The sequence below is a fragment of the Cucumis melo genome, chromosome 7, assembly GCF_025177605.1.
Source record: "Cucumis melo cultivar AY chromosome 7, USDA_Cmelo_AY_1.0, whole genome shotgun sequence".
NCBI classification, from domain to species: domain Eukaryota; kingdom Viridiplantae; phylum Streptophyta; class Magnoliopsida; order Cucurbitales; family Cucurbitaceae; genus Cucumis; species Cucumis melo.
The window spans coordinates 25,514,294-25,540,006 of record NC_066863.1 but is presented as its reverse complement, the minus strand read 5'-3'; the positions used below and the strand labels follow the sequence as shown (position 1 = coordinate 25,540,006).

General features: G+C 29.7%; 3 protein-coding genes across 3 annotated transcripts; 2 read left to right on the top strand and 1 right to left on the bottom strand.

Annotated features, from left to right (window-relative positions):
• Positions 1-2,973: 2,973 nt before the first annotated feature.
• Positions 2,974-4,705, top strand: LOC103494363 (leucine-rich repeat receptor-like serine/threonine-protein kinase BAM3). Its single transcript, XM_008455494.3, has one exon. It carries the CDS (start codon positions 3,254-3,256, stop codon positions 4,508-4,510), a length of 1,257 nt encoding a protein of 418 aa, XP_008453716.2. The 5' UTR covers positions 2,974-3,253; the 3' UTR covers positions 4,511-4,705.
• Positions 4,706-10,567: 5,862 nt separating this feature from the next.
• LOC103503274 (GATA transcription factor 5-like) lies at positions 10,568-12,230 on the bottom strand. Its single transcript, XM_008467412.2, has 2 exons — positions 11,615-12,230; positions 10,568-11,482 (listed from the first exon to the last, which is right to left on the bottom strand). Exons 1-2 carry the CDS (start codon positions 11,867-11,869, stop codon positions 10,823-10,825), a joined length of 915 nt encoding a protein of 304 aa, XP_008465634.2. The 5' UTR covers positions 11,870-12,230; the 3' UTR covers positions 10,568-10,822.
• An 8,066-nt stretch (positions 12,231-20,296) lies between these two features.
• On the top strand, positions 20,297-23,110 carry LOC103494362 (cytochrome P450 84A1-like). The gene is made up of 3 exons (XM_008455493.3): positions 20,297-20,679; positions 21,047-21,691; positions 22,376-23,110. Exons 1-3 carry the CDS (start codon positions 20,395-20,397, stop codon positions 22,985-22,987), a joined length of 1,542 nt encoding a protein of 513 aa, XP_008453715.2. The 5' UTR covers positions 20,297-20,394; the 3' UTR covers positions 22,988-23,110.
• The last annotated feature ends 2,603 nt before the right edge of the window (positions 23,111-25,713 follow it).

The window sequence follows — 25,713 nt, the reverse complement described above, 5'->3', positions numbered from 1 at the left end:
ATGTATAGTAATTTACCTGATTTTAAAATATGATAAAAACGAATTTTAATCATTTTAAAATTACTTGAAAATCATGAACTAAAACAAAAAGTAAAAAAGAAGTTGTATTACTTTAAAATAACCTCAAAAAGTTGTAGAACGGATTTGATAGACAGTTTAAATTAATTTAAATTCTATTTTGTTCTTTAGATTTATTGAGTTAAATCACTCTGTCTTTACGAGATTATCTAAATTCTATTTTTCAAAAACCATTTTTAGATTATTCAATTCAAATAATCAAAATTTTAAAAATAATATTTGTGTTTTCAATTAATGTATAAGATATTTAAATTTAAAAATTAAAAGTTATTAAAATATTAAAAAAAATATCTACGCTAGCGAAGTTTCTTTTTATAAAAAGACATACAATTCTTCATACATAGGTGATATTGTACCAAATTGCATTATTAATCTATATATATATATATAGACACTTTTGAAAGAGGATCGTCACAATAACTATAATAATCAAACAAAATGACATTGATACAAGTCTATGGCAAAAACTACAATTTAATCGATACAAAAACAAAAATTATGATGATAAAATCGAATCGTGTTTATTGGCGTGGTATAGAATTAAATAAAAATTTGAGGTTGTGCTTTTAGAAATAATGATATTAACAAAATTAATTTATTAACGAGTATTTTTTCTATAAATAATTTAAGGAGTTTTTTTTTTTAAAAAAAACAAACTATTCATGGAACAAAATCACTCAAACATTGTATTTAATTTTTCTATGAAACGTAAATATTTTGCTGAATATTCTAGTTTTTTATAATTTTCTTAATTTTTAATGCTTTAATTCTACATCTAAGCAATAAAAAATGATTTATATTGCTTAATTAAGGACATGTTTAGAAATTTAATTTTTTAGAATTAACTTTTTTAGTCTAACTTTAAACCCTAATCAAAATTAATTGGGGTTAGAAAACCATAATTTTTAATGAAGACTTCAACATCTTGAACATTGCTTAAAAATCATATGATTAATCACCTTTTCCATGATTGATGGAGAATCATCTTAAATAATTTTTATGTTAGCAAAATCACTTTCTTATAATGGTCCAACATCATAATTTAAACTCAGGAATAAATTAAACATAAATATGTAATATAAGGAAATTTATTTCCTAATACATACAAATCATACATTTTTCCTAATAATTATTTTCAATTACCTTTCATATTCCATCAAATGTAATAAAGCATCCATTGACTTTGATCCAAACAACTATATCTAGTGATGAATAAATGATATAATTGAAAGTTTCAATTTGGTGGTTGTACCCAATGACTAATTTATTTACCAATAAACAAAAAAACATTTTATTTGTAATTTCTTGTTTCCTTTCTTTACATCCACCAAATAAAAACTATTTTTTTTTATTGTACCTTCTATTTATTATTAGGTCGTCCGACACTTCCAAAATCTCTTTAGTTTTTCGTAATTTAGTATATGTAGTTATTTGTCTTTTCCCTTAATGTTTAAAGACGTACAATATATAAATTCTAATCTAATGAAATCGTATTGTATTCTGAAACATTTTCTACCGTAATATTTACTATTTTTTTTTTGTATGTGTGTGTATGTTTATATATATTGAAAAATGGGTTGGAGGAAATAATTAGAATTTTTTTAAAAGGTTTGTTCAATTTAGGTAGAAATGAAAGATAGAACTGCCAATGAAACACATCACCAACTTCTCTTAGAAACAAAGCATATTAAGATGCCCTTTCTAATTCCACCTTCACACTTTATAAAAAATACAACTTTATTATAACAAACCTTTTATTCTCATTTTCAACCACTGATTTTTTTTATACCTCTTCCATCGTTAAATATACACTAATTTTGAATATATTTACAAAATACTTTGAGCAAATTTTACAATCATAACAATGTATACTTTAAGAGAAATTTTGTTATTAATGTTGATATTTAGTTTTGTTAATGTAATTCAAATATATAGTTGGCTAAAATAGATAGAACTAAATGACAAATTGTATATGCCTAGAAATATTGTCATTGTCGTCCATCCATGATGAACCGTTAGATACAAATAATCGTCTATTTACATATGTCGTAGTCTATTTATCACATATAGATTGTGGTATTTGGATATATTTGTAAATATGTTTATAAGTTTGTGGTTAAAATTCAATTGTTTTAGTAAGAAATAAATATTTAAAACAAAATCTAATTATCAAACAATTCAGTATGGAAAGTCACTAAGAATAAGTACATACTAATATGGTAATTTATTTATGGAGATATAAGACATTGAAATTATAGTGGTTGGTTCCATTATTGTCAATGATATCTACGTTTATTCAGATATTTTTTATTCTAAAGTTTTATTGATGAAAATCTAGAGGTAAAATTGAATTTTATAAAACGTTTAGCTACAACTATCCATATTTACAAACTCTTATGGATGGCTCAAAAATCATATAAAGATCACATGATCAAACTAAAATGAAATAGTCGTATTCATGGACCACATATGTACTAATGCATTAAAATCGTCCACTTATACATACTAGTTTTTTTATTATTACTATCAAAATAATCATAACCTAACTCGATCAAGAGTACGATACAAGGACAATGTAAACCTATTATTATCTATCTTATTAGGGTAAATATTAGTTAAAAATCCTTACACTATTTTAGAAAACTTTGAGTTTATATGGTAATTACTAATTGCTATAACATTTTCTATTTTATATATAATGTTTACTTACTCTTTGTCCAAAAGGATTTGTAAATAATTTTTCATATTGGTTAAACAATATAGTTGAATTGTTAGGGAATAAAAACAAAAATTTAAAAAAGTACCATATTTGTTTTTGTTATTTTAGTTTTGAAAATACAAAATAGTTATTAAAGGGAAGTTAAAATTTGATGATTGAGTTTATGGGAAAAGGCCCCCCTTTGCTTGTTTGCCTTCCCGTTCCTCACAAAACCCACGACATGGCTTCCAAAATTTAAATACAAAGTTCCAATATCCATAGTTTGATTGCTCTGACAATTTCTCTGTTTCAAAACCCACTCCCCAAAATTATAAACAAAAGGCAGCATCTTCTTCTTCTTCCTCCTCCTCTTTATGTGACTCTGAGCCCCTAAAACCCCCCCTAATCTCTTTTTCCTTTCCCAATATCACCTCCATTAACCCTCTCACCTTCTATTTCTTCTTCATACCCCTTCAAATGGGTTCTCTCTATCTACCTCTCTTTCCCCTCCTTTTAATGGCTCTTCTTCTTTCTGTACAATCCAAGACCCATTGGGAAGATACCCAAGTCCTCAAACAGCTCAAGAATGCTTTGGACCCAACTTCCATCTCCTCTGGTTCTTGTGTAGATTCTTGGGATTTTTCTCTCGACCCATGTGACAATCTCTTCGGCGAGAAATTCACATGCGGTTTCCGGTGCGATGCTGTAGTCTCCGGCGTTTCTCGTGTCACTGAGCTCAACCTCGACCAGGCAGGTTACTCTGGTTCTCTTTCCTCTGTTTTCTGGAACCTCCCTTTCCTGCAAACCCTCGATTTGTCTAACAATTTCTTCTCTGGTTCGGTTCCTGACTCTTTCTCCAATTTAACTCGGTTGCGTTCACTGAGTCTCTCTGCTAACATGTTTTCCGGCGAGGTTCCACCGTCAATCGGGTCGCTCTCTGCTTTGGAAGAGTTGTATTTGAATGGAAATGGGTTTAATGGTTCTGTTCCGGCGAGTTTTGTTGGGCTTGTTAGTTTGCAGCGGTTGGAATTGCAGTCGAATGGTTTCACGGGTGTGTTTCCTGATTTGGGGGTTCTGAAGAATTTGTATTATTTAGATGGTAGTGATAATGGGTTTTCCGGGGAGCTTCCGGCTGTTCTTCCGACGTCATTGGTTCAATTATCGATGAGGAACAATAGCTTTGAAGGTGTGGTTCCGAGTAGTATTAGGGATTTGGTTAATCTTCAAGTCGTGGATCTGAGTCACAACCGGTTCTGTGGCTCTGTTCCGGCGGTTCTATTTGAACATCCATCTTTAGAGCAACTTACGCTCTCTTTCAATCAATTCTCCGCCGTGGAAACCCCCGATTCTGACGGCGTTGATAGTGGACTTATCGCCGTTGATTTGAGCGACAATGAAATTACCGGATTTCTGCCGCCGTTCCTGGCGTTAATGCCGAAGCTCTCAGCATTGTCACTAGAGAACAACAACTTCACTGGAATGATTCCGATTCTCTACGCCTTCAAAACCGCTGCACCGGAGCCCGGAATCTCGCCGTTCGTTAGACTATTGTTGGGCGGTAATTACCTGTTCGGGCCAATCCCAGAGCCGTTACGACGAATGAAACCCGACACGGCCACCGTCCGACTCGCTGGAAACTGCCTGTTTTGGTGTCCGACATTGTTCTTCTTCTGTCAAGGAGGGGAGCAAAAATCGTTGGTCGAATGCCGGAGCGCCGGCCCAATAATCCCATAAAAGAAGAAGAAAGAAAATGTTTGATGAGCATTATGTTTATATTGTGTTTCTTTAAGGATCTTAGGATTTGATTCATTTAGCTACCTCTTCTTTTTACTTCATTAATGGGGATATTGGGAGTTTGTTTGTTTGTTTTATTGTGAAACCATCTTAAGTTGTAATGCTAATAATTGTTGATAAATAAGCTTTGAAAAATTAGAACTTCTCTCTCTTTTTTTTTTTTCATGTAAAATAAACTAAAAAATACATATATATATATATAATATAAAATTTTTTGGAGCTCCCAAAAATATAATAAACCGTCGGAATATTTTTATTGTATAATACAATTTCGAAAACGGATAAATATCACATGTCTACAATAAAAAATACAAAAAAAAAAAAATGCTTCAATCGACATGCGATTAATTGACCATACGTGATCATGTATGACATGATACACGATCACGTAGGTAGTATTAACACTGACTACACGTACGTGTGTAATTCTTCTCCTAAACGATTGTGAGCCAAAATCATTTAGATATTGGTATATAATTGCGTACCAAGAGCTAAACAATCAGGTACAAAATCTAAACGATTCACAATTGTGTACCATGATCTTTTATATTTGGTAACAAAAATCTAAACGATTTTGGTTCAAGACCATGTATCAAATATAAAATATTTTTGTATAGAATCTTAAATAAAAATCATTTAGATCTTCATACACATTCTTTTAGATTTGGAAGATGAAATATATGAGAGGTGACGAACATCGTTTACCAAGTGAGAATTTGAAGAAGTGAAAAATCAAATAATGAATACATTTTAGAGGAAGAAACAAAGAAACCACGAACAAGAACAAATAGAAAATGAAGAATAAGTAATAATATGAAGAGGAGATAATAAATCACAGAAGAAAAAAAAAAGTGAAAAATCGTCTGCAAATCGTCAACAACATTTAAAGACAAACCTCAAATTTAATATTCAATAAAGATACATATAAGAGAAGTCAACAATATAGATCGATAGAAGTATATTAATATATATAATATAAAATTTATCTATATATATATATGTACGATTTATTTTATATATATTTTTAATGAATTTGAGTGGCAGTGTTTATGGGGTTCACTTCCCACGTGTTGATGCTAACGGATCTTTTTCTCTTCACGGGAGGGGAAACCATTTTTTTAATACTTTATATTATAATTTTAATATATGACTTTTTCTTTATATATTTATGTCTTATTATTGGTCAATTATTTTCCAAACGTTCGGATTGTGCCACCAAATTTTTTTTAATTATAAACTTCTTATAATTTGGCACTCTAGGTTGTTCATATTGTTATTTAAATGTTAACTAACAACCTTCACTAATAAGCAATGATTTCATATAATTAAATTAGGAACGATAAAATAACAGCAGAAATATTCTTTTATATTTTTGAGTTATACTTTAGGGGGCGTTTGGGGGAAGGGTTGGATTATGGGGGTTAGGGTTATGTAATCCAACCCCCGTTTGGGGGAAGGGTTATGTAACCCTGGTTACTCCTTAACCCTTCTTCAACACTTCTTAATCCTTTTTCAACTTTTCCTCAATCCTTCTTCACAACATTATCATAACACTTCCCCCAAACACATCTTATCATAACACTTCCTCCATAACCCTTCCCTCAAACACATCTTATTATAATCCTAGGTTTATCTTAACACTAGGTTTATCATAACCCTAACCCCCCATAACCCAACCCTTCCCCCAAACGGCCTCTTATTTATTGATAGAGTAAAAGAAAAAACTTGAGAGATTGTTATGTCTAATATTGTTTCAATTAAAAGTTCATTCATAGGATTGCATCACATATTCCCTTTTGAGAATAACACTTGTACATGAATACGACATTATGTTTAACTTTAAAATATATTCAAAGATAGAAATGAATAAATTTTGATGGGATAAAATTACATATAAAAATATTTTTTCACTGTGTTAAAAGAAACGAGGGTTAAAAAGAAGGAAATAAGTAAAGTTTTCGACTAACGTAATAATAAACATTATAAAATTATAATATTTAATATTTATTCATATCAATCTTAATATGTAACTATGAAATTTAACCCAGTTAATTTCCAACAACGAATCAACAACTCAAATGTTGATAATGTCTAACATTCACGTGTACTCAACTTTATCATATCAAGTATGTGCTAATATATATATCATAATTACACCTATAATTACTTAAGTATGTTAAAACATGTGTATGTGATATTTATGCCTTGTTTAACATGAAATTAGTAACCTAAAGTTAAACCCACACACTATAATTAAAATTATACCTCAAATAACTTATAAAATGTAGCATTCAAAGAAGATTTTATTCACTCTCCTCCCTTATAAAATTTTATAGCCATGATTCAAAATATCCAAAGTTTTTCTTAACCATTTTCGTTTTGATTTTTTTAGGTCTTTGATACAATTTCCCTTTTCAAAATTAGGAATAATGAAAGACTCAGGATGGCTGTTGGGCCTAATTTGGTGACATGGGGCTCACTTTACCCCTACCTATTTTGGGCTTTTTAAGCCCAATGTTTTGTCTGATTTTCTTAATTTCTAATTGTTTTCTTTCCAGAATAATTTTAATTTCAATGTTTGTTTTTTATACGGTTTAGGTTGATTATTCAAATTCATGTTTTGCTTTTGGAAATATGTGAATTTAAGTATGAGAATGCCAAGTTTCATACGTAGTAGTTTAAATTACCTAAGATCTGCTCATTACGAAGATGGGAATGATTTTACAAATATACTAATTTTGCTTCATTTTAACGAGATGTCCTCGTATATATTTTTTAAAGTTTAACAATTGAGGTCATGAATTGGCAACCGATTACCGTTAAGCTAAGTTCATTTTGGCCGTCATCAGATAATCTTAAATAAGCACTTAAAGAGAGGGATCTCGTGTATATAATCAGATATAGTTGATAGCGATACAAGTGTGTGCATCTGCCATTACATGTCTGTCATAAAAAACCTTCTGCTACCTATATTATGGATGACACTGTCTTTGTGGGCTAGACCAGATAATTGTGACGATTTAAGATCACCAAAGCTATAAAAATATAGAGTACTCCTTTTTAATAGTATTTGAATTTGAATTCATCACTTCCCTGAATTGTTATGATGTGAAATTGATACTATTTCAAAAAAAAAAAAAAAAAAAAAAAAAACACTTACAAAATCACTCCCTATCTTATTTTGGAGAATATGCTAGAAACGAACCATTTTAAAAACTTGTATGCGACCGAAGAATTAATGTATATGAACTCTAGCGATGTTATTTTAAAAGTATAGGGAAATTAAGTTATAGATATGAAGCAATAAGAAAGCTACAAAGGGAGTGGCTGAAAAAAGAAAAGAATATGTGTGTATAATATATGTATGGGATATGGGCAGGGTATTGCATTTTCGTAAAGGAATTCATTTATGCAAAGGGGTTATGGGAGAAAGACGAAACCACCATGGTTGGTTGAATCAGATTGCTTTCCTCCTACTTATAAATCGATTCCCAATATCTCTTCTTTTTTACGCAACCATATGGAACCAATTCAAATACAAAAGGTTTGGGCATTTCTCACCATTTCTTTCTTCTAAATTTAATTAGCAATTTTTCAATTAATAAATATCTATTAAAAAATAATTGAGTTAGAATTCAAATACGCGACAATTATATTGCAACATCGAATGTTATTGATATTGTTACTGACTAAGTCACACATGTTATTTAATAGCATGCATAAGTCTAAAAAAGAGAGACTTTACTTTACTTATTTTGTGGTTAATTGAATTAGTCAATTTAAAGTAGACTCAATTTTACATTGGGATATCTTGAGCAAATCAACTTGAAGTATGTTAAAGACCAAACTATAAACAAGTCAAAGGATAAAGAACTTTATGTTCATTAGACTAATGACATGTTTAAATTACATTTTCAAGTGTTTAATTTAAAAAAATTAGTTATTTATTGAAAAAAATTAAAGTGTTTAAAAATTACTCAAAACTATTTTTTAAGTGTATTTTAAACAATTTTCACAAAAACGGATTTAAACAAAAATAAGTTTCTTGAAAAACATTTTTTTTTTCTAAAATCGATCAAAACGTACTCATGTATGCTATTAATTAATAGGGAAATTATATCATATGACAAAAAAAATTTAGAAAAAAGTAACTCATAACACATTTTTTTCTTGTAGATTGCAAATATGACAAATAATTAGATATATCATATCTATCAAAGGATTATCAAAAGACTATCAGTCCTATTATCATAAAATTCTTTTGCTATTTTTGCAAACACCCCTAATTAACATTTTTTTTTCACTACATTTCTTTTCAAATTTTGAATTAATTAGTTATGAGTCTCGACTTTCTTTCATTTAGAAACTAATTCATTACTATTCTTTTAGAATAGGTTTTAATTTATCCTAATCTTTTTCTTTTTATTTATTAAAACATTATTTATTCATGATTAGGACAGAAATAAAATTTAATCTCTAGTTCAAATTAAAATCGTATATTACTTAAATTTGTCTAAAATCTAAACGAGACCTCATACTTGATCATTCAAAGTGTCAGATAACAAATTCAAGACATTTCAACTTTAATAATAGAAAGAAGAAAAAAACATTACAATCCTTTAAAATCATATAAAAAAAAACTATTATTCTTTTTTATATATACCTTTTATTACAACAAGGGATTCGAAAAAAAAAATCTGTTGGATTTGGTAAAGCATATATATATATATATATATATGATATTGGAGTTGAATTGTTTGTATATTGACTAAATATTGATTCAACATGTACACCATACATACACCATACTCTTTGGCACATGTGGGGTGTCCATAAGTATGTTTTTTCTTTTTTTCTTTTTAAAAGAGAGGTGGTAAAATAAGAAGAGAATATATTCTTTGAGAAACATAGGGAGTGCACAAAAGGAATTTAAAACTTTACTTGGTATGTTTTTATTTTTCAATTTCCTAGAGAGTGATAGTAGTGTAGTAGTGGGTTGTGACAATGATAAGTGTAGGTATATGTATCCTTCACTTCAATTCAAACTCAAAACAAATCCCCAAATTTTACTCTTCTTTTGCCTCAATTCTATTTGGAAAATAATAACAAAAAAAATGCAATTTTTGTTTTAAAATGAAATATAGTGAATAAAAACCAACTTGTGAGATGGTCATGTGAGTTTTCTTTTTTGGTATAGATGACCTTTAAACAATTTAAATTCTAATGAGTAATGGTCTTATAATGACCTAAATCACCTGTACATTTACCAAAATAACTTTTAGTCGCCTATAAATTTATCAAAATAACCCAATTTTGGAAGAAGTATTTCCTACTATTGTTTTGTCTCATATAGATAACATATTGGATTCAAAAATTCTATTTGGTATATATATATATATATAATATCAATTTTTTCTTACTAATTTACTATATTTTCTTAGTCACACATTTTACTAGTTGATGGCTTGAGTGTAAATAAGCATATATAACATAGACATAAATCTCTTCAACTTTCCCTCCTAAAATCTTAGGTTATTTTTGCAAATTAAATTCATTATTAATTTTCCTATATTGTCTTAGTCATATATCACACTTGTCCTAACATTATTTACAATTGGGACAGACTTTTGATTATCAAACCAAACAGCCCAAAAACTTTCAATATATTAGCTCAAAATTACGTCATAACAATGAAATTTTTATTTTTTGAAAAAAAAAAAAGAACATCATAAATAATAAGCCAAAGTTAATTTATAATTTTATTACGTTACATTAAACATTTTCATTCATAATGTTTTTGCTTGGAAACGGCCACCAAAGCCGTTTAAAACTCACCCAAAACCCTCTTTCCCCTCCAAAATTTATTTAATTAACTGTCCAATTAAATTATTTTATATTATAAAATTTATTACGTCTATTATTGTTCTACAATAAACATAAGTTGAACATCAGAAAATTAAAATACCAAAACTCTTAAAATAGCCTACACTTAAAATGTCATTTAATCTAAAATCTTCTTAATGATCAAAGAAATTAAAATTTTAGAATAATACATATAATCATAATCTTTTTCTCTAGAACGGTTACGTTACGTACATCGCTACAGACCTAACCGCGAACCCAGCAGGGAAAAAATGTACACTAACTCGGATTAACTGAACCGGCTCGACAAACCCGGTTCTTTACCTAAACTTTACTCTTCTCTTCATCGCTCGCATCGCCCTCTACGGCGCCACCTTTCTTTTCTTTTTCTTAATTTTTTTCTACGGTCAAAAACTCGGCTGGGGCCGTGACTTCCTTTTTCCGGCGCATTTCGAGGACTTTCCGGTGGTGGTTGGAGTGCAATTCGCTGGAGAAAGTGGGACTGCATGCGGGTCGATATTCGGGTAAAAGTCGACCCGATTTGAACCGAACGCCACAAGCGTTGCAGAGGGTTTTTGCTCCGAGGGGGCCGGTTCTCCATTGAGGAGTTTTCTGGACTCCGCAATGGCTGCACCGCCGAGGCGGTTGTGCTCCAATGGTGATTCTGGACTTTTCTGATGGCGACTTTCTTCTTCTTTTCTTCGTGACTGGAATTTCCGGTTCGAAACGGTTGGAAATGATGAGCCAAGGACTCGCCGGCGATGACGAGGAGGACGACGTTGTAGAACAAGAGGATGAATCGGTCAACGACGGTGAACGAAGGCACCAAACTCGACCGCTGGTTCTCCTCCGTTTGCTTCTAGCCTTAACCGGAATGGGGGTCTTGAAACACTGCTCCGGGGGCGAAACAGAACCATCATCCTCCAGTTGTTCCTCTAAGGTTGAAATTTCCTTAGACGATTTCATGAGAGAAGGAAAGGGAGCGGAGAATCCAGAGAAAGAATCCTCAACAAAATGGGATAGCCATTCGAGGTCCTCCAAATCATCCGCCTGTAAAGTTTATCACAAATTCCATCAACGAAACAAAAAATAAACAGAAACCCACATCTCCGATTCTTCAAAAAAAAAAAAAAAAAAACACGAGAAACGAAACAAAGACCATAAAAAGAAAAAAAAAAGTACCGGAACAGTAAGTTCGCTGGAAGGTAAAGAAGGAAGATCGGAAACAATGGAGTCCTGATGAATTTCCTGAGCAGAAACAAAATTGGAAAGGGAAACAGAAGGTTTATCATCATCGTCATCATCATCAGGGGTTTGGTCTTGAAGAAATTCGTCATGATCAGACAAATCCAAGAGTTGGTCGACGAAAAAATCATCAGGGGAAACAACATTCTGAGGATTAAAACAGAGTTGAGGGCTTAATCGAACACATTCCATGATCGGAAGGAGAGAGAAAAGAGAAGAAATTGAAAAGAGAAAATGGGGATTAAAAGGGAAAAAAAAGAAAGAAAAAAAAAAGTGGGATATCCCAAGAAATGTACCTGAAAACAGGGGGGAAAGGGATAAGAGAGAGTGGTTGCAGAGAAGAGGATGAAAAGGGGAGAGAGAAGAAAGTAAAAAAAAAAAAAAAAAAAAAGAACAAAGCAAAAAAGAAAGGGTTTGTTTAGGGAACAAAAATGAATGGTGAGTTCGGTAAAAGCATTAAATGAGGCCTCAAAGCGTCCGTGCTCCTCTCCTCTCCTCTCCTCTCCTCTCCTCTCCTCCTAAAGTCCTATCCTATATTTACTTTTCTTTACTCCTCTTTTCTTTACTCCTCTTTTCAATTTTCTACTTTCTATCATTTTTACCATCCCAACCTTTTCATTCTACCTCTACAACTTTGTGTTTTTGCACTTTCACCCCCTTTTAGTCTTTCCAAATTTTCAATTTAACACAAAAAAAGAAGAAAAAATAAAAAAAATAGTATCAATTAATATATTTATATGTTGATGAAATTTTAATACCATGAGCGATGTCTTGATTTTGTGAAAATGTTTGAAATATAAACTAGATATTAAAAATTAAAGTAAAAATATATAAATTCTATAATTTTTGAACGAGACAAAATATTTGTTGTTTATATCATCTTTATACTAGTAGCAATCTATTTATTCTTTTTTGCCTATTATTTTTTACAATACACGAAACATGTCAATTCACCATCTTATGTTAATGTTGAATCTATGAACATGCGAAATTGTTGACACGTGAACACAATTTTAAAAACCTTAGTCTACCTAAAAAAATATAATATATATTTTCATCTTAAAAGTCGAAGGTTGGTTAATCTTTGTTATTGGTATTAGCAAGTCGTTGTTGATGTATAAGAAAATTAAAAAAAAAAAAAAAAGAAAAGGAAAGATGATGTGTGCATGGTGATAAGTTGGGGAGGGAGGGTTTTAAAGGGACGTTTTCCCGCTCATCGGACTTAAAAATCTTTTTTTCTTTTTTTTTTAATTTAATAAAAATGGATGATTAACCAACTCGTCTCCCAAAAAACACCATCTAATTACGCCTTACAATAAAGTCAATAAATAATTATCATACCCTAACTTAACCTTTTCTTTCCTTTTACTTTTACTTTTTACTTTTTTCTTTTCCACATCTAGGTTTTTGAGTTGATTGGAATAACAAAAAGTTGTTTTCATTATTGGAAATAAAAATCAATTTCCACTCTTTTGGAAAGTTAGCTAAAGTTTATTTTAAATTCAAATATATATATATTATTAGAGAAAAGTTTATTTCACATTTTTTTTCTTGATTACGACTATGTAAGGTTTAAAATTGCAATTATAGTGGAAGTAATTAAAAAAAAAAGGTAAGAATTGAATAGAAATTGTTTTAATTTTTCGTAGTACATAACTAAAAGATTCGTCACTGTTTTCCAAGAAAAATTGCAATAATTCAATGTGTAGATATGTAATAAATAGATTATAAAATTCAAAATTTGTAGTGTGTGTTTTTGTCAATGTCTCGTTTACATATATAAATAGATTATATTTTGTCAAATCTATATGATGTCGTTATTATATATATAGTCTAAATTAAGGGCGGTGTACCATGTACGTTGCTACATTTCCAAACCCATCAAATATTTCCATCGACTTATTATTCCAATTCTTATTATATTTTTCATCTTCCTTTTATCATTATATCTTAATCATACTACTCTTAAATATTTAAACTTATTCTATGTGTTTTATACATTGTTAAAATCTAAAATTTTGTTATATTTTATAAATATTTTAAGTGATTAGGTAATACGATAAGGTATTTTACCTTAAAATTATTTAAAAATGAGAAACATTACGGAGTATTTTGATTTTTTCCAAAGTGTGACATTTCTAATTCACCAACGTTTATTTAAGTCCATCGTTGTTTTTTCTCCCCTCCCCCATTTTTCTTCTTCCCCCATCCTCGTCTCTCCCTTTCATCTTTCTACCTTATAGGTTTGGAAAATTAAAGTGCCAAAACTCAAGTATAAAAAATGACCCAAACAAGGTCTAAAGTCCTGTGCTATCAAAAGTGACAAAATTAGTATATTGTTTGGTCATAAAAATGTTTGATTCATGGTTTAATAAAGTTTAATGCTGAATTTGATTAAGTTGAAACTCAACCATAAGAGTAATGATAATTGAGTGGTGTAAATATGTAATCTAAAAAAGTAAAAATATCAGGGTATGGAAAATGCAATAAATGTATGTACTGTTGGGTGACTTAGTTGAGTGGGACATGTGAAGTTAGAGCATTGGTGAAGTGTTTGAACAACAACAACAACGACATAATTAAAAAAAAAAAATTAATTTCCAAGAATATCTTTTTTTCTTTTTTGACTTTTTTTATTAAAAAATATATATTAATTTAATTTTTTACTACATTTTTTTTTCTCCAATTAATTTTGCATTAGATTTTCAAACCATTCTTATTTTATCCTTATATATTTTCATACTTTTTTATTTACCTTTTCTATTTCCCCCTTTTTCATTAGTAAATTAACATTTAAAAAGACAAATTTCCAAAACTATTACTAAAATATGGAAATAGATACCATTATATCCTCAAAATTTTAATTATTGAACCCTATAACAATAAATTAGATCATTAAATATTTAACTTATTTAATTATTAAAATTATCGATTTCGTATGAGAAACAAAATGTGAAACCATCGATTCAGTTTCTAAATTTTTATAGACAAACCAATTTTAAACTCTTTATAATGATAACCATCAAAAATCATTCATGAATCAACTCTAACACATGCACCAGTTTCTTTTGTACATCAATTTTACAAAATATAAACAACTAAAATTAACGAATGATAGACGATTATAAAAAAATAACAATCGAGAGTCCGTATTAAATCATTTATGAAAATTTAGACGTTTAATTGAATATAATAAGTATAAACCTCATAAAAATAATGAACGTAATAAAAAATATATATAAATCAATGTATACATCAAAAATTAAAAATACGAATTAGAAGTAAACATGATAGACCAAAAAATCGATCCGATCAACTAAAATCGACCAAACCAAAGAAGATTGTTCGAAGACTTGTATGAATTCACGATAGGAATTGGTTCGAAGGATTAGTAAGCCATAATAGTGAATGGAAGGACATTTAGTTTGGGAAATGGAGAAGGGGCAATTGATGGTGATCCATTCCATGGTAGGAATTGATATTTTGGAGAAAGGAAGTGTGATAAAAGAGATGAGAGACAAGACATGTCTTGGAAGCAAAGTGAAGGGAAAAAGTGGTTAGTAAGAGAGATGACAAATGAACCAGCTTTTGTCGCCGACCCACCCAACTCTAAATGATTCCCCACCCCTTCCCCTCCCTCCCTCCCTCCCTCCCTCCCTCATCGGACAAAACATTCATTACTTCTATGCCCCCAAGGCCAAATTGGTAATACCACACACCTCCCAAAACCCACTCTTTTCCATTTCTCACACTATTCTTTTTTCCATATATATTTTTAAGTCCAATTTTTTGTTTAAAAAAATGAACAGCAAGTTGGGGCAATGAAGTAGGAAAGTAAAAGAAAGCAATAATTGTCCTATATGAAAAATATGATGAAGTGGGACTACTTTTTATGTATAGATGATAAATACTCATCTTTGTAGTGGGCTTTTTGCAAAGACGTTAAAGTAAATGGCTTCTTTTATACGCATTGGATAGGGTGTGCACATTCTGCAAGTGCATCAACTATAGATATCAAACTCCAAAAACGTATAGTTGAGGCTATGTTGGATCTCCCAAGTTTGGGTGTGGATGCTATTGCTATTGCTTTTGTTGAGACTCTGTAATCCTCCTTGCAATTATCCTCTACTCTCAATGAGGACCTAGTTTGTCGATTTGTTCTTTTTAATAAAGTTATCTTTGAAAAAAAATAGAGATACCGAAGATTGAAAAATAAATTACGTAAAAAAAAGTCAATTACCTATTTGTTAAACATAAGTCAACTGTTTGAGTTATGCTTCAATTGAAAGTTATGATGAGAGCAAAAAAAAAAAAGTAAATACGATTAGAGAAGGATTAATTTCATTACGTCTAATGTTGGATTTTAGATTTAATTAAAGTGAGAAGCATGAAAATGGTTGTAAAATTGGAAAATAAACATTAATAGAAAATGAAGAAGCCAACCAATAAATAAGCTAAAAGTCTTGCATTATTTGTTAAGGATATGTCAACTGTTTATTTATTGCTAAGGATATTTGGATACATTACAAAATATATCAATCTTAGTGTATCTTATATTAATCACGAAGAAATTTTTTTAAAAAAAAATTAAAAAAAAAGAGAAGAGCTTGTGATGTGATAAACTATAATGGAACAATTGAGTGGAATATAGGAAGATAGGTGGAACACAGAAAATTGTAGTTTTAATTTTTGTGTCAAATGTAATAAACATATAATTTTTATTTATTTGATTTAAATTCCATTATTTATTTTCCTAATTTTTGTGAAAATTGACAAAAAGAAGAAAAATATGGGATTTTATTGGGTCAGAAACTTGTCATATATATTTACTGAAGGCCCAAGTTGAAGGCCAATAAATGGAGGCCTTCTCCTAACCCATTGGACCATTTTCTTGACTCAATTCTTCTCCCATTGTGACCATTCCATTTTTATTTAGGTAATTATTAGTAATTTTAAGAATAATAATTAAGTTAAGAAAATAGTTTTAAAAAAATTATAAATATAACAAAGTTTATTTATAATAGATCAATATTTTTAATATGGTGTATCTATAATAATTTTCATTATTGATTGACTTTGATGAATTTTTTGCTATATTTACAAATTTTTAAAGATATTATTATATATGTTAATATTTTGAATCTAATAGCTATATTTGTAATTATCTTTTTTATTTTGATAAATTATGATCCATACCTAAAATGAAACTACACTTCGAAATTACCTAGCTAATATAGATTGTTATGAATAGCAGCAACAACAACAAATGATAAAACTATTTACAAAATATAACAAAAAAAATTTAAATGAACTAAAGAGAGTTAGATGATTTTTCAATATTTTGTAAATAGTTTCAATATTTTGGTATTTTTGAAAATGTCTTTATTTTAAGATATCATTTCCTAGAATAATGCTAGCTAGATTTTAAATTTAACATTTACAAACGATCTTTCTTATTTATGTATTTATAAATTAAGATTATGAACACTCATTTCATATTTAATTTTCGACTATTTTTCTATTTTTGACAATTTTTTTTTGCTATTCTTGAAAATGTCCCTATTTTTTTAAGATATCATTTGCTAAAATAACGGTAGATTTTAAATTTATGCTCATTTCAAATTTTCTATTTACACTTTTTTCATATCTAATTTTTTACCTTTATTTTAATATACTGTTCTAAAAAATAAGCTAAAAGTTTTAAAATTAAAATTATGTTTGGTAATGATTTTATTTTTTTACTTTTGTTTTTCTAAAAGTGAAATCTACTTCCTCTCATTTTCTTGCTATGGTTTATATATCTCAAAGTATAAGAATTGGATTCTTGTTCTATTAACATTCTTTCTAAGTAAAATTTCAGGTATATAATTGTATTAGTTTCATATCAACGTTAACTCAAAATTCATTTCAAGTGTTAGTGTTGATGTATCATTAATATATATATATACACACACTCGTTCAAATAAATCAATAGTATATCCACTTAACACTGCCATATATCGAAAACATGCACCTATTATTATTCAATTTTAAGTGCAATAAATGGTGTGTATCGGTAGTTCATCACGATCGACCTTCATTCAAAATGGTTAACCAACATTTTGGGGATTTAAGTTGATAACTGTTATGTACATGTTTAATATGATCTTTTAAGAAAACTATTGCTAACTTTTTAAGTTTAACAAAAATGAGGAGAAGCCATAAGAGAACATGTATCCTAGAAGGAAAAAAAAATCATAGCTTTAGGGTTTGGGCTAACCAGCCGACCACATAACTAAACATATACAAATTGAAAAATATAAGCACTTGAGAAATTTACATAGTGGAAACAACTTTGACGTTGCTAGTATAGTACGTAACCGACATTATAAATAACCTCATTCAACGACTCCAAAATAGAAAAATGAGTAATCTTAAAAAATAAAAGCTCTAACTTTGTTGTGTACATAACTAAACTCTACATTTTTTGTACTAATTAATTTAATTAGGCACCAAAATGTGGGAGGCTCGACATTACATGTGAAGATCTTTCACGTAGGTAAATTTAAAAGAGAGAGAGAATGAGAGAAGTGGGACCATGGTTGAAGATTCATTAAGACAACACGAATGAATGAAAGATCCCATCGACAACAATATGTGACATTGACAAATTAATCCTATGTACATTGTTTACTTTTGTTGAAAATAATATATAGAATAAAAGAAGTAATTCATGTATAATTTGAAGAAAATAAGTTGGAATATAACAAATATGATTATTTTCGAGTCTTTATATATTTAGAAACTCCACGTTCTCTCTGTTTGGTAGAGATAATCAGAATAGCTGCATCGAAAAAAAACCTCTCCCACCTAACCATACAACATATCATCACCATTTGAAGCTTTCCATGCCAATACAGGACACAATTAATCTTATTACCTTCTCTACAATCAAAATTACAATTTATAGCTTAAAATAATCTAAAAGTGAAAATATTTGTCTTCAACCATTATTTTACCTTTGATAATTATTATTATTTTTTTTTTAATTTTTGAAAATCTCAAACTTATTTTCTCGATTTTATAAAATCATTTAGATTTATCTGAATTACTGGAGTTGAATTTTAAGACAAATTCCAAGAAAAAAAAAACAAAAAATTTAAAACTACTTATTCTTGTTGTTTTTAAAATTTGGCTTACTTGTTTTTTTTTCTTTTTTTAAAATAGATATGATCTAGAAATTTTGGTAGGTGAATAAGTATAGGTTTGATTTTCAAAATGTAAAATATAAAAAACAAATGATTACTTTAGTTTTAAAATTTTGATTTGGTTTCTTAAAAATTTATATAAAAGAAAGTGAATAATAAAACATATAAAAATATGGGTACAAAATGTTGTTTATACGATAAAATTTAACATTTGGATGAAAGGTTTTTCTTTTTCATATTGAAGTATCTGAACCAAATTCAAAATTAAATCAACACCTATTTTTAGTGGTTGACATTCACAATCACTCCAATTTTTTTTTTTTTAAAAAAATTAATTACTTATTTTCAAAATTAGATACGTAAAAAGTAAAATATGGCGTGTTCTAATATTAATTATATTAATTTTAATTTAGGGTCTGTTTTATAGAGAATTTGAAAATAATGAATTAAACAAAGAAAAAGTTGTATTAATCATGTTCTTATATATATATATATATATATATATGTATTTTGGAAGCATAATTCAGAAATTGGATTTGAATATAAACAATTGCATATTAGTTGTAGGTACCTTGACAATAATCTATTATTAATTTATTTTTTAACATAGTTTTATGTTAAAAAAAATTGTATAACTTATTATTTTGTAATATTATATAATTTTATGGGATACATTAAATTTTTTTTGTCCCACTACAAGAAGAAGGGTTTCTCTCAATGGTAGAAATAATTGTTAGAAGTTATGTTGTCAAAGATAGGGCATCCCCTAACAATGTATAAAAGGCATTGAGAGTGTTCACCAACTCCCAACATCGTATATCACCTACCAAGATCACTATTGGTATTGAAGAAAAAAAGCTAAAATTTAGATTTATTGTTTATAGTTAGAATTTAACTTTTTATGGTTAAAAAAACTTCATAAATACTTTTTAGGGTTAAAAAAACTATTTAAGAGGATTTAACAAACCTAGAAACAACATATAAAGTTGGATCAAACAATAGGAACAAAATTTTGAATTTAAAACCATATGAACTGTTTAGATACTTTATCCAAAATCTACGACTCTATGATACATTACCTAATACATATTTTAATTTTAGAAAAGGAATAAAATTTAATTATAACATAACATACTATATTTTTAAATGTTTCTACATCTTAAAACATAAAAAAGGTTGTCTTCTAGGTTTGAATCAGAAATTCCATATATATATATATATATACAGTTTTAGAAAACGAACACATTTAATTGAATAAATCTAAAAATATACAATAGAACCGAAAATTGCAAAGGGAGACGACTCTTATTCATTAGTCGGTGCCCAGATAACTCATTTTCAAGCAAACAATTTAGCTGTTTGTGGGCCTCTGTACACAATGAGACATTTAAAAGACAAACAAGAATTTGTTCATATTATTTATTATACAACCAAATCGTGTCCAATTAAAAGCCATATATCTTTCCCTCCAAAGTCTGAATTCAGCTACCATATTCTTTCCCTTTTTGTCTTCCGTTCAATTTTCCGTCAATGGATTTCGTTTTGCAGAGTTTTCCGATTTCAACATTTTTGTTCTTCATTCTGCCTCTTGTGTTCCTTCTTCATGCTTCCATTTTCCGGCGACCACGACGACCGCCACTTCCTCCGGGGCCTAAAGGGTTACCCCTCCTCGGCAATATGCTGATGAGACACCAACTCACCCACCGTGGACTCGCCGCCTTGGCCAAACGGTATGGCGGAATCTTCCACCTCCGCATTGGCTTCGTCCACATGGTCGTCATTTCCGACCCTGACGCTGCTCGGAATGTGCTTCAGGTCTAATCACCACGACTTTTAATTAAACAAACTTTAATCCATAAACTTTAATAATTAAAGGCTATCTAGTTTTAGTTTTCAAATTTATTCTTAGATTTTCCCCTTTTTCGTTTTACATTATTTTAAGTTATTGAAGAAACTACTAGTACAAAATTGGGTTTTCAACAGATATTATAAGACTACGATGTTGATGACCAACAATGACGTGCATTGAAAATTAAAAATAAATAAATCTGAGTGATTAAACATTTTGTTAATTTCAAAATTTCAACTAAAAATTTAAATATATATTCTTTTAAGAAATGAAAAAATGCTGTATGAAATTTAGAAAGGAAGTAATATAATATGAAGGATTAATTTGTTGTAGGTGCAAGATCTAGTGTTTTCAAACCGTCCAGCAACCAACGCTATCAAATACTTAACATACGATCGAGCCGACATGGCATTTGCTCACTATGGCCCTTTTTGGCGACAAATGCGAAAACTATGCGTTATGAAATTATTTAGCCGGAAGCGAGCTGAGTCGTGGACATCTGTTCGACGTGAGGTTGATAATCTAATCACCACAATCGCCAACAACACACAAACCCCTTTCAACCTCGGCCACCTAGTCTTTTCAATGACCATGAACATCATTTATCGCGCAGCCTTTGGGACCTCCCAACCACGAGACCAAGCCCAATTCATCAAAATACTTGAAGAATTCTCAAAACTTTTTGGAGCTTTCAATGTCGCTGATTTCTTCCCTTGTATTGGTTGGATTGATCCTCAAGGTATCACTAGTAGATTGGTGGAGGCTCGTAGATCGCTCGATCGATTCATTGATAGAATCATTGACCAACATTTGGTAGAAAGGAAGGAAAGGGATCAGGAAATTGACAAGGACATGGTTGATGAGTTACTAGCTTTTTATAGTGAAGATGAGGGAGGAAATAATGAAACTGACTTAGAGGATTTGCATTTGCAAACTACAATCAAACTCACTAGAGACAATATCAAAGCCATCATCATGGTATGTAGCTACCTACTTACTACTATAAACTTAATTACCCTTTTTCTAGTTAGGCAATTGACTGATTTTCCATTAGGTCTTTCATTGGAAGCTTATTTTTCACTCTTTCATCATCATCATGCATTCTATTTCACACATGTATTTGAGATTAAAATGCATTTCTTTTTCTTGTTTTTATATTTGAAAGGGAAAAAAAATACTTCGATGCATTTTATAGTATATGCTTATATTTGTTCCTTTTTGTCCTATGACAAATTTCTAATCATACTACAAATAAGTAAGTTGGAAATGATATTACATTTTTAGTATAGAAATACTTAAAGTATTACAAGATATATATATATCTCTTTTATGCATGTCACTCTCATTATATATGAAAAAAAAATTAAAAGTATTTTAGAAAAAAGGAACTTAGAAGAAATTATTTCATAGTCAAATTATGATGGCATGCACATGACTCAATTAATATATACATTATTTCATATGAACTTCTACTTCAAATGTAGTACGGATCATTTAAGTCTATGATACGTGTCCAATGGTAAAAGACTTTTCTTCAACAATTTGTTGATGTAATGTTACATCAATCAATTTAATCAAATAACAATAATAATAATATTGTTGTTGTTACTGTTATTATTGAAATCAAAACTCCAATAATTGCAAATGTTTCACATTTTTCAGGATGTAATGTTTGGCGGCACAGAAACCGTGGCCTCCGCCATTGAATGGACCATGGCCGAGCTCATGAGAAACCCCGACGACCTCAAAAAGCTTCAACAACAACTCGACGCCACTGTCGGCCTTCACCACCGTCCACAAGAATCCGACTTACACAATCTAACATACCTCAGATGCATTCTCAAAGAAACTCTCCGCCTCCACCCGCCGATCCCACTCCTCCTCCACGAGACGGCGGCCGACACCGAACTTGCCGGCTATCGAATCCCTGCCAAGTCTCGTGTCTTCATCAACGCATGGGCGGTCGGTCGGGACGAGAAGTCGTGGGTGGACCCCGATATTTTCCGGCCGGCGAGGTTTGAAATGGAAGGTGCCGCTGATTTTAAAGGTGGGGACTTTGAGTTTATTCCGTTCGGGTCAGGGCGGAGGTCTTGCCCTGGAATGCAGCTGGGGATTTATGCAGTGGAGATGGCGGTGGCGAATTTGGTACATTGTTTTGAGTGGAAGTTGCCGGAGGGGATGAAGCCAGCCGAGTTGGATATGAATGACGTTTTTGGACTCACTGCACCTAGAGCGAGTCGACTTGTTGCTGTTCCCTACCAGAGAGTTGTTTGAATCTTTCACTATTACGTGTCAATTAAGTAATTTGAAAAAGTTGGATTGTGTGGATAAAAAAATCAACCCATGTTTCTCATATATCTTTGTTTTTATTAAATCAATTCAATACAACTTAACACCGATCATCGTCTATTATGAAGTAATTGAAGTGATGAATAAGAAAAATCATGTGAACCTAAAATGTAATATATATATCCATTGTTTAACCCTTGGTAGTTTCAAAATTTTCAAATTTAATCAACATGTTTTTAGTAAAGATTAAAATAAACTTAAAAGTAAATCTTTTGTTGAAATGTGTGGAATGATAAAGTATTTTCATGCAAAAAAAAAATAAAGTAAATGAGTGAAGATGTAATAGATTTAGAGACAACATGTTAATAAACAAAATCTTTTTTTAAAAAAAACTAAAATAGACATTTAAATTATCAGAGCTAAAATTGAACCAAACTCCGAAATATATAAAAATTAAAATGACATTTTTGGCCTCTATACATTAATTATTGTTTGTTTGTGATCACTACTTTAGTAATAAAAGAAAAAAGAAGTAAACTAAGTTTGTTATGAATATTCTTCATTTTTTTTTCATATTTTGATGGTATGTTATATTATGAAAGTTTATAATACCAAACAGAGTCTTAGTTCGAAATGACATAAATTTATAACTATAAACTTTAAAAATGAGATTTATGAAAAATAAGATTTTTATCACATATAAATTACTCGACAAATATAACTAAAATTAAATGTAAAGATATTAATCTCACATAAATATTAAATATGTTATTTTGTACTAAAATAATTGAATGTAAAAGGGTCTTTTAATCATATGATTTAAAAAAAGTGCATTATATAAACTCTATGATTATTTACGATTACTATTCTAGAGTTTAGAAAAGTGTATTATACCAAATTCTCTAGCCATAGTGTCGCATCATCATCGTCTTGTATTCTATAACATTCACACTAACAAAAGGTTCTTGTTACTTCTATATTTAGAAAAGAAGACTATTATAATTAATTCGATTTAGGAATGAGTAAAGATTATGCTTATATTTAGCCATTATTATAGTTAATCACACCAATTTAACAGCTTAACATTTTCAAAACACTATAACCTACATTTTCATGTTTAAAGCTGAAGTTTGCAGAAATTTGCCAAAAACTAATTTGCTTTATTCTATTACTGATTTTTCTACGACACACACTTTTACTAAAACCATTATTTTAAAAGCTATCATTAAGATATAAACAACTTCAAACTAAACCTATAAAGCATACCCCATAAACTTAAAAAGGCTACAAAGGTTTAATTGACCCAAATTATTAATGTGACTGATACAAGGAAAGGTCAATTGTTCGATAGATTAATTGGCTGAGCCATGGGATATATATATGGACTCATGGAGTGTGTTTCTTGGTGGGGGGATGTTGTGACTTGTGACGTAGCACACTACATTTTTCTTCATAAATGTTTAAATATTTTTTAAGGTTGCTAAAGGCTAGGCCTCAAAGATCGACCACATACTAACACTAAAATATAGGATACTAAGATGAAGACATAGACGTTCATGTATCCCAAAAGAAAAACACCAACATCTGGGAGATCAGTTGAGTTTGTGAGTATATACCAATCAAGAAATAATCAAGCTAGACTCGAATTGCCACCCTCAACCTAGAGAGTCAAGAAAGGTCCCTAACACTGTCGATGTTATACACGATCAAAGGTCTTATGTTAAAAAAGGACCTACTAATAAGTAGTCGTTAAAAAATACCACTTAGGTATTCTATATATTGACTTAAGCATTAGAATGTAAAACTTGCACCATAATAGTACGATGTCTTTTATGTAGGGTTAACTCGACATATCTTATAATAAATGGTTGAGTTTATTAGTTTACTTGGGTCTAAATATCACTTTCTTTCATCCTATCAATATGCCAAATTAAATCGTCATGTTTGACCAGTAATGGTATGACTTAGGGGTATAAATATATCATTTCCCTTCTTGAGTTTAGCAATATGCTTAGTGGACGAAAATGAGGATTGCTTTAATCGAATATTTGTACCATCAAACATACCAATTAGGGTTTAATTCTCCACCTACTAAAAAAACGAGTATTTCACTCATACACAGACCCGTAGAAACCTCCGATATTTACAAATCCCAAATTATAAATTTCTTATTTAATGTAATATTATCATCTGACATTATTTTAAATAGTAAAAAATCCTTCCTAAGTTATATAAACGGAGGGGAACATTCCCTTTTCCTGATCAACTACATAAACCAAAACTTAAGAAACCTACTAATTTAGAAAATAAATACGTAGTAAAAATATTTAAAGATTTCGATTCAATAATAATATCCAAATAATAACATATGTAATAAGGGTATTTTTGTAAGCTCAGAATTAAGAAAATATGATGAAAATTATGAATAAAAACTAATTATCTTTTTAAAATATCCTTCTAAGTTGAGTGAATTTGATACCATTTCTAAATCAAAATATATCGTCAAATATACGTTGGTATAGAAACAAAGCAAAATGTGAGAATTAATCTGGATTTTCGAGATAGATTAAAAAAAAGAAAAAAAACATTGGGATGTTAGAGTTAAAATAAATTTCAAACAAAAAATGTAACATAATAAAAGTAGAAAGAAATTGGTAGACAAGGAATTACAATGGGACTATAATTATAAAAATGGAAGAGAACGTAGAAAA

What these genes read in the sequence shown, in the direction of transcription:
- LOC103494363 (XM_008455494.3), top strand. Translation starts at nt 3,254, where the DNA reads ATGGGTTCTCTCTATCTACCTCTCTTTCCCCTCCTTTTAATGGCTCTT.
- LOC103503274 (XM_008467412.2), bottom strand. Translation starts at nt 11,869, where the DNA reads ATGGAATGTGTTCGATTAAGCCCTCAACTCTGTTTTAATCCTCAGAAT. An exon ending in CCAGCGAACTTACTGTTCCG is followed by an intron (nt 11,483 to 11,614) that starts GTACTTTTTTTT and finishes TAAACTTTACAG; the next exon opens with GCGGATGATTTGGAGGACCT.
- LOC103494362 (XM_008455493.3), top strand. Translation starts at nt 20,395, where the DNA reads ATGGATTTCGTTTTGCAGAGTTTTCCGATTTCAACATTTTTGTTCTTC. An exon ending in CTGCTCGGAATGTGCTTCAG is followed by an intron (nt 20,680 to 21,046) that starts GTCTAATCACCA and finishes AATTTGTTGTAG; the next exon opens with GTGCAAGATCTAGTGTTTTC. An exon ending in ATATCAAAGCCATCATCATG is followed by an intron (nt 21,692 to 22,375) that starts GTATGTAGCTAC and finishes CACATTTTTCAG; the next exon opens with GATGTAATGTTTGGCGGCAC.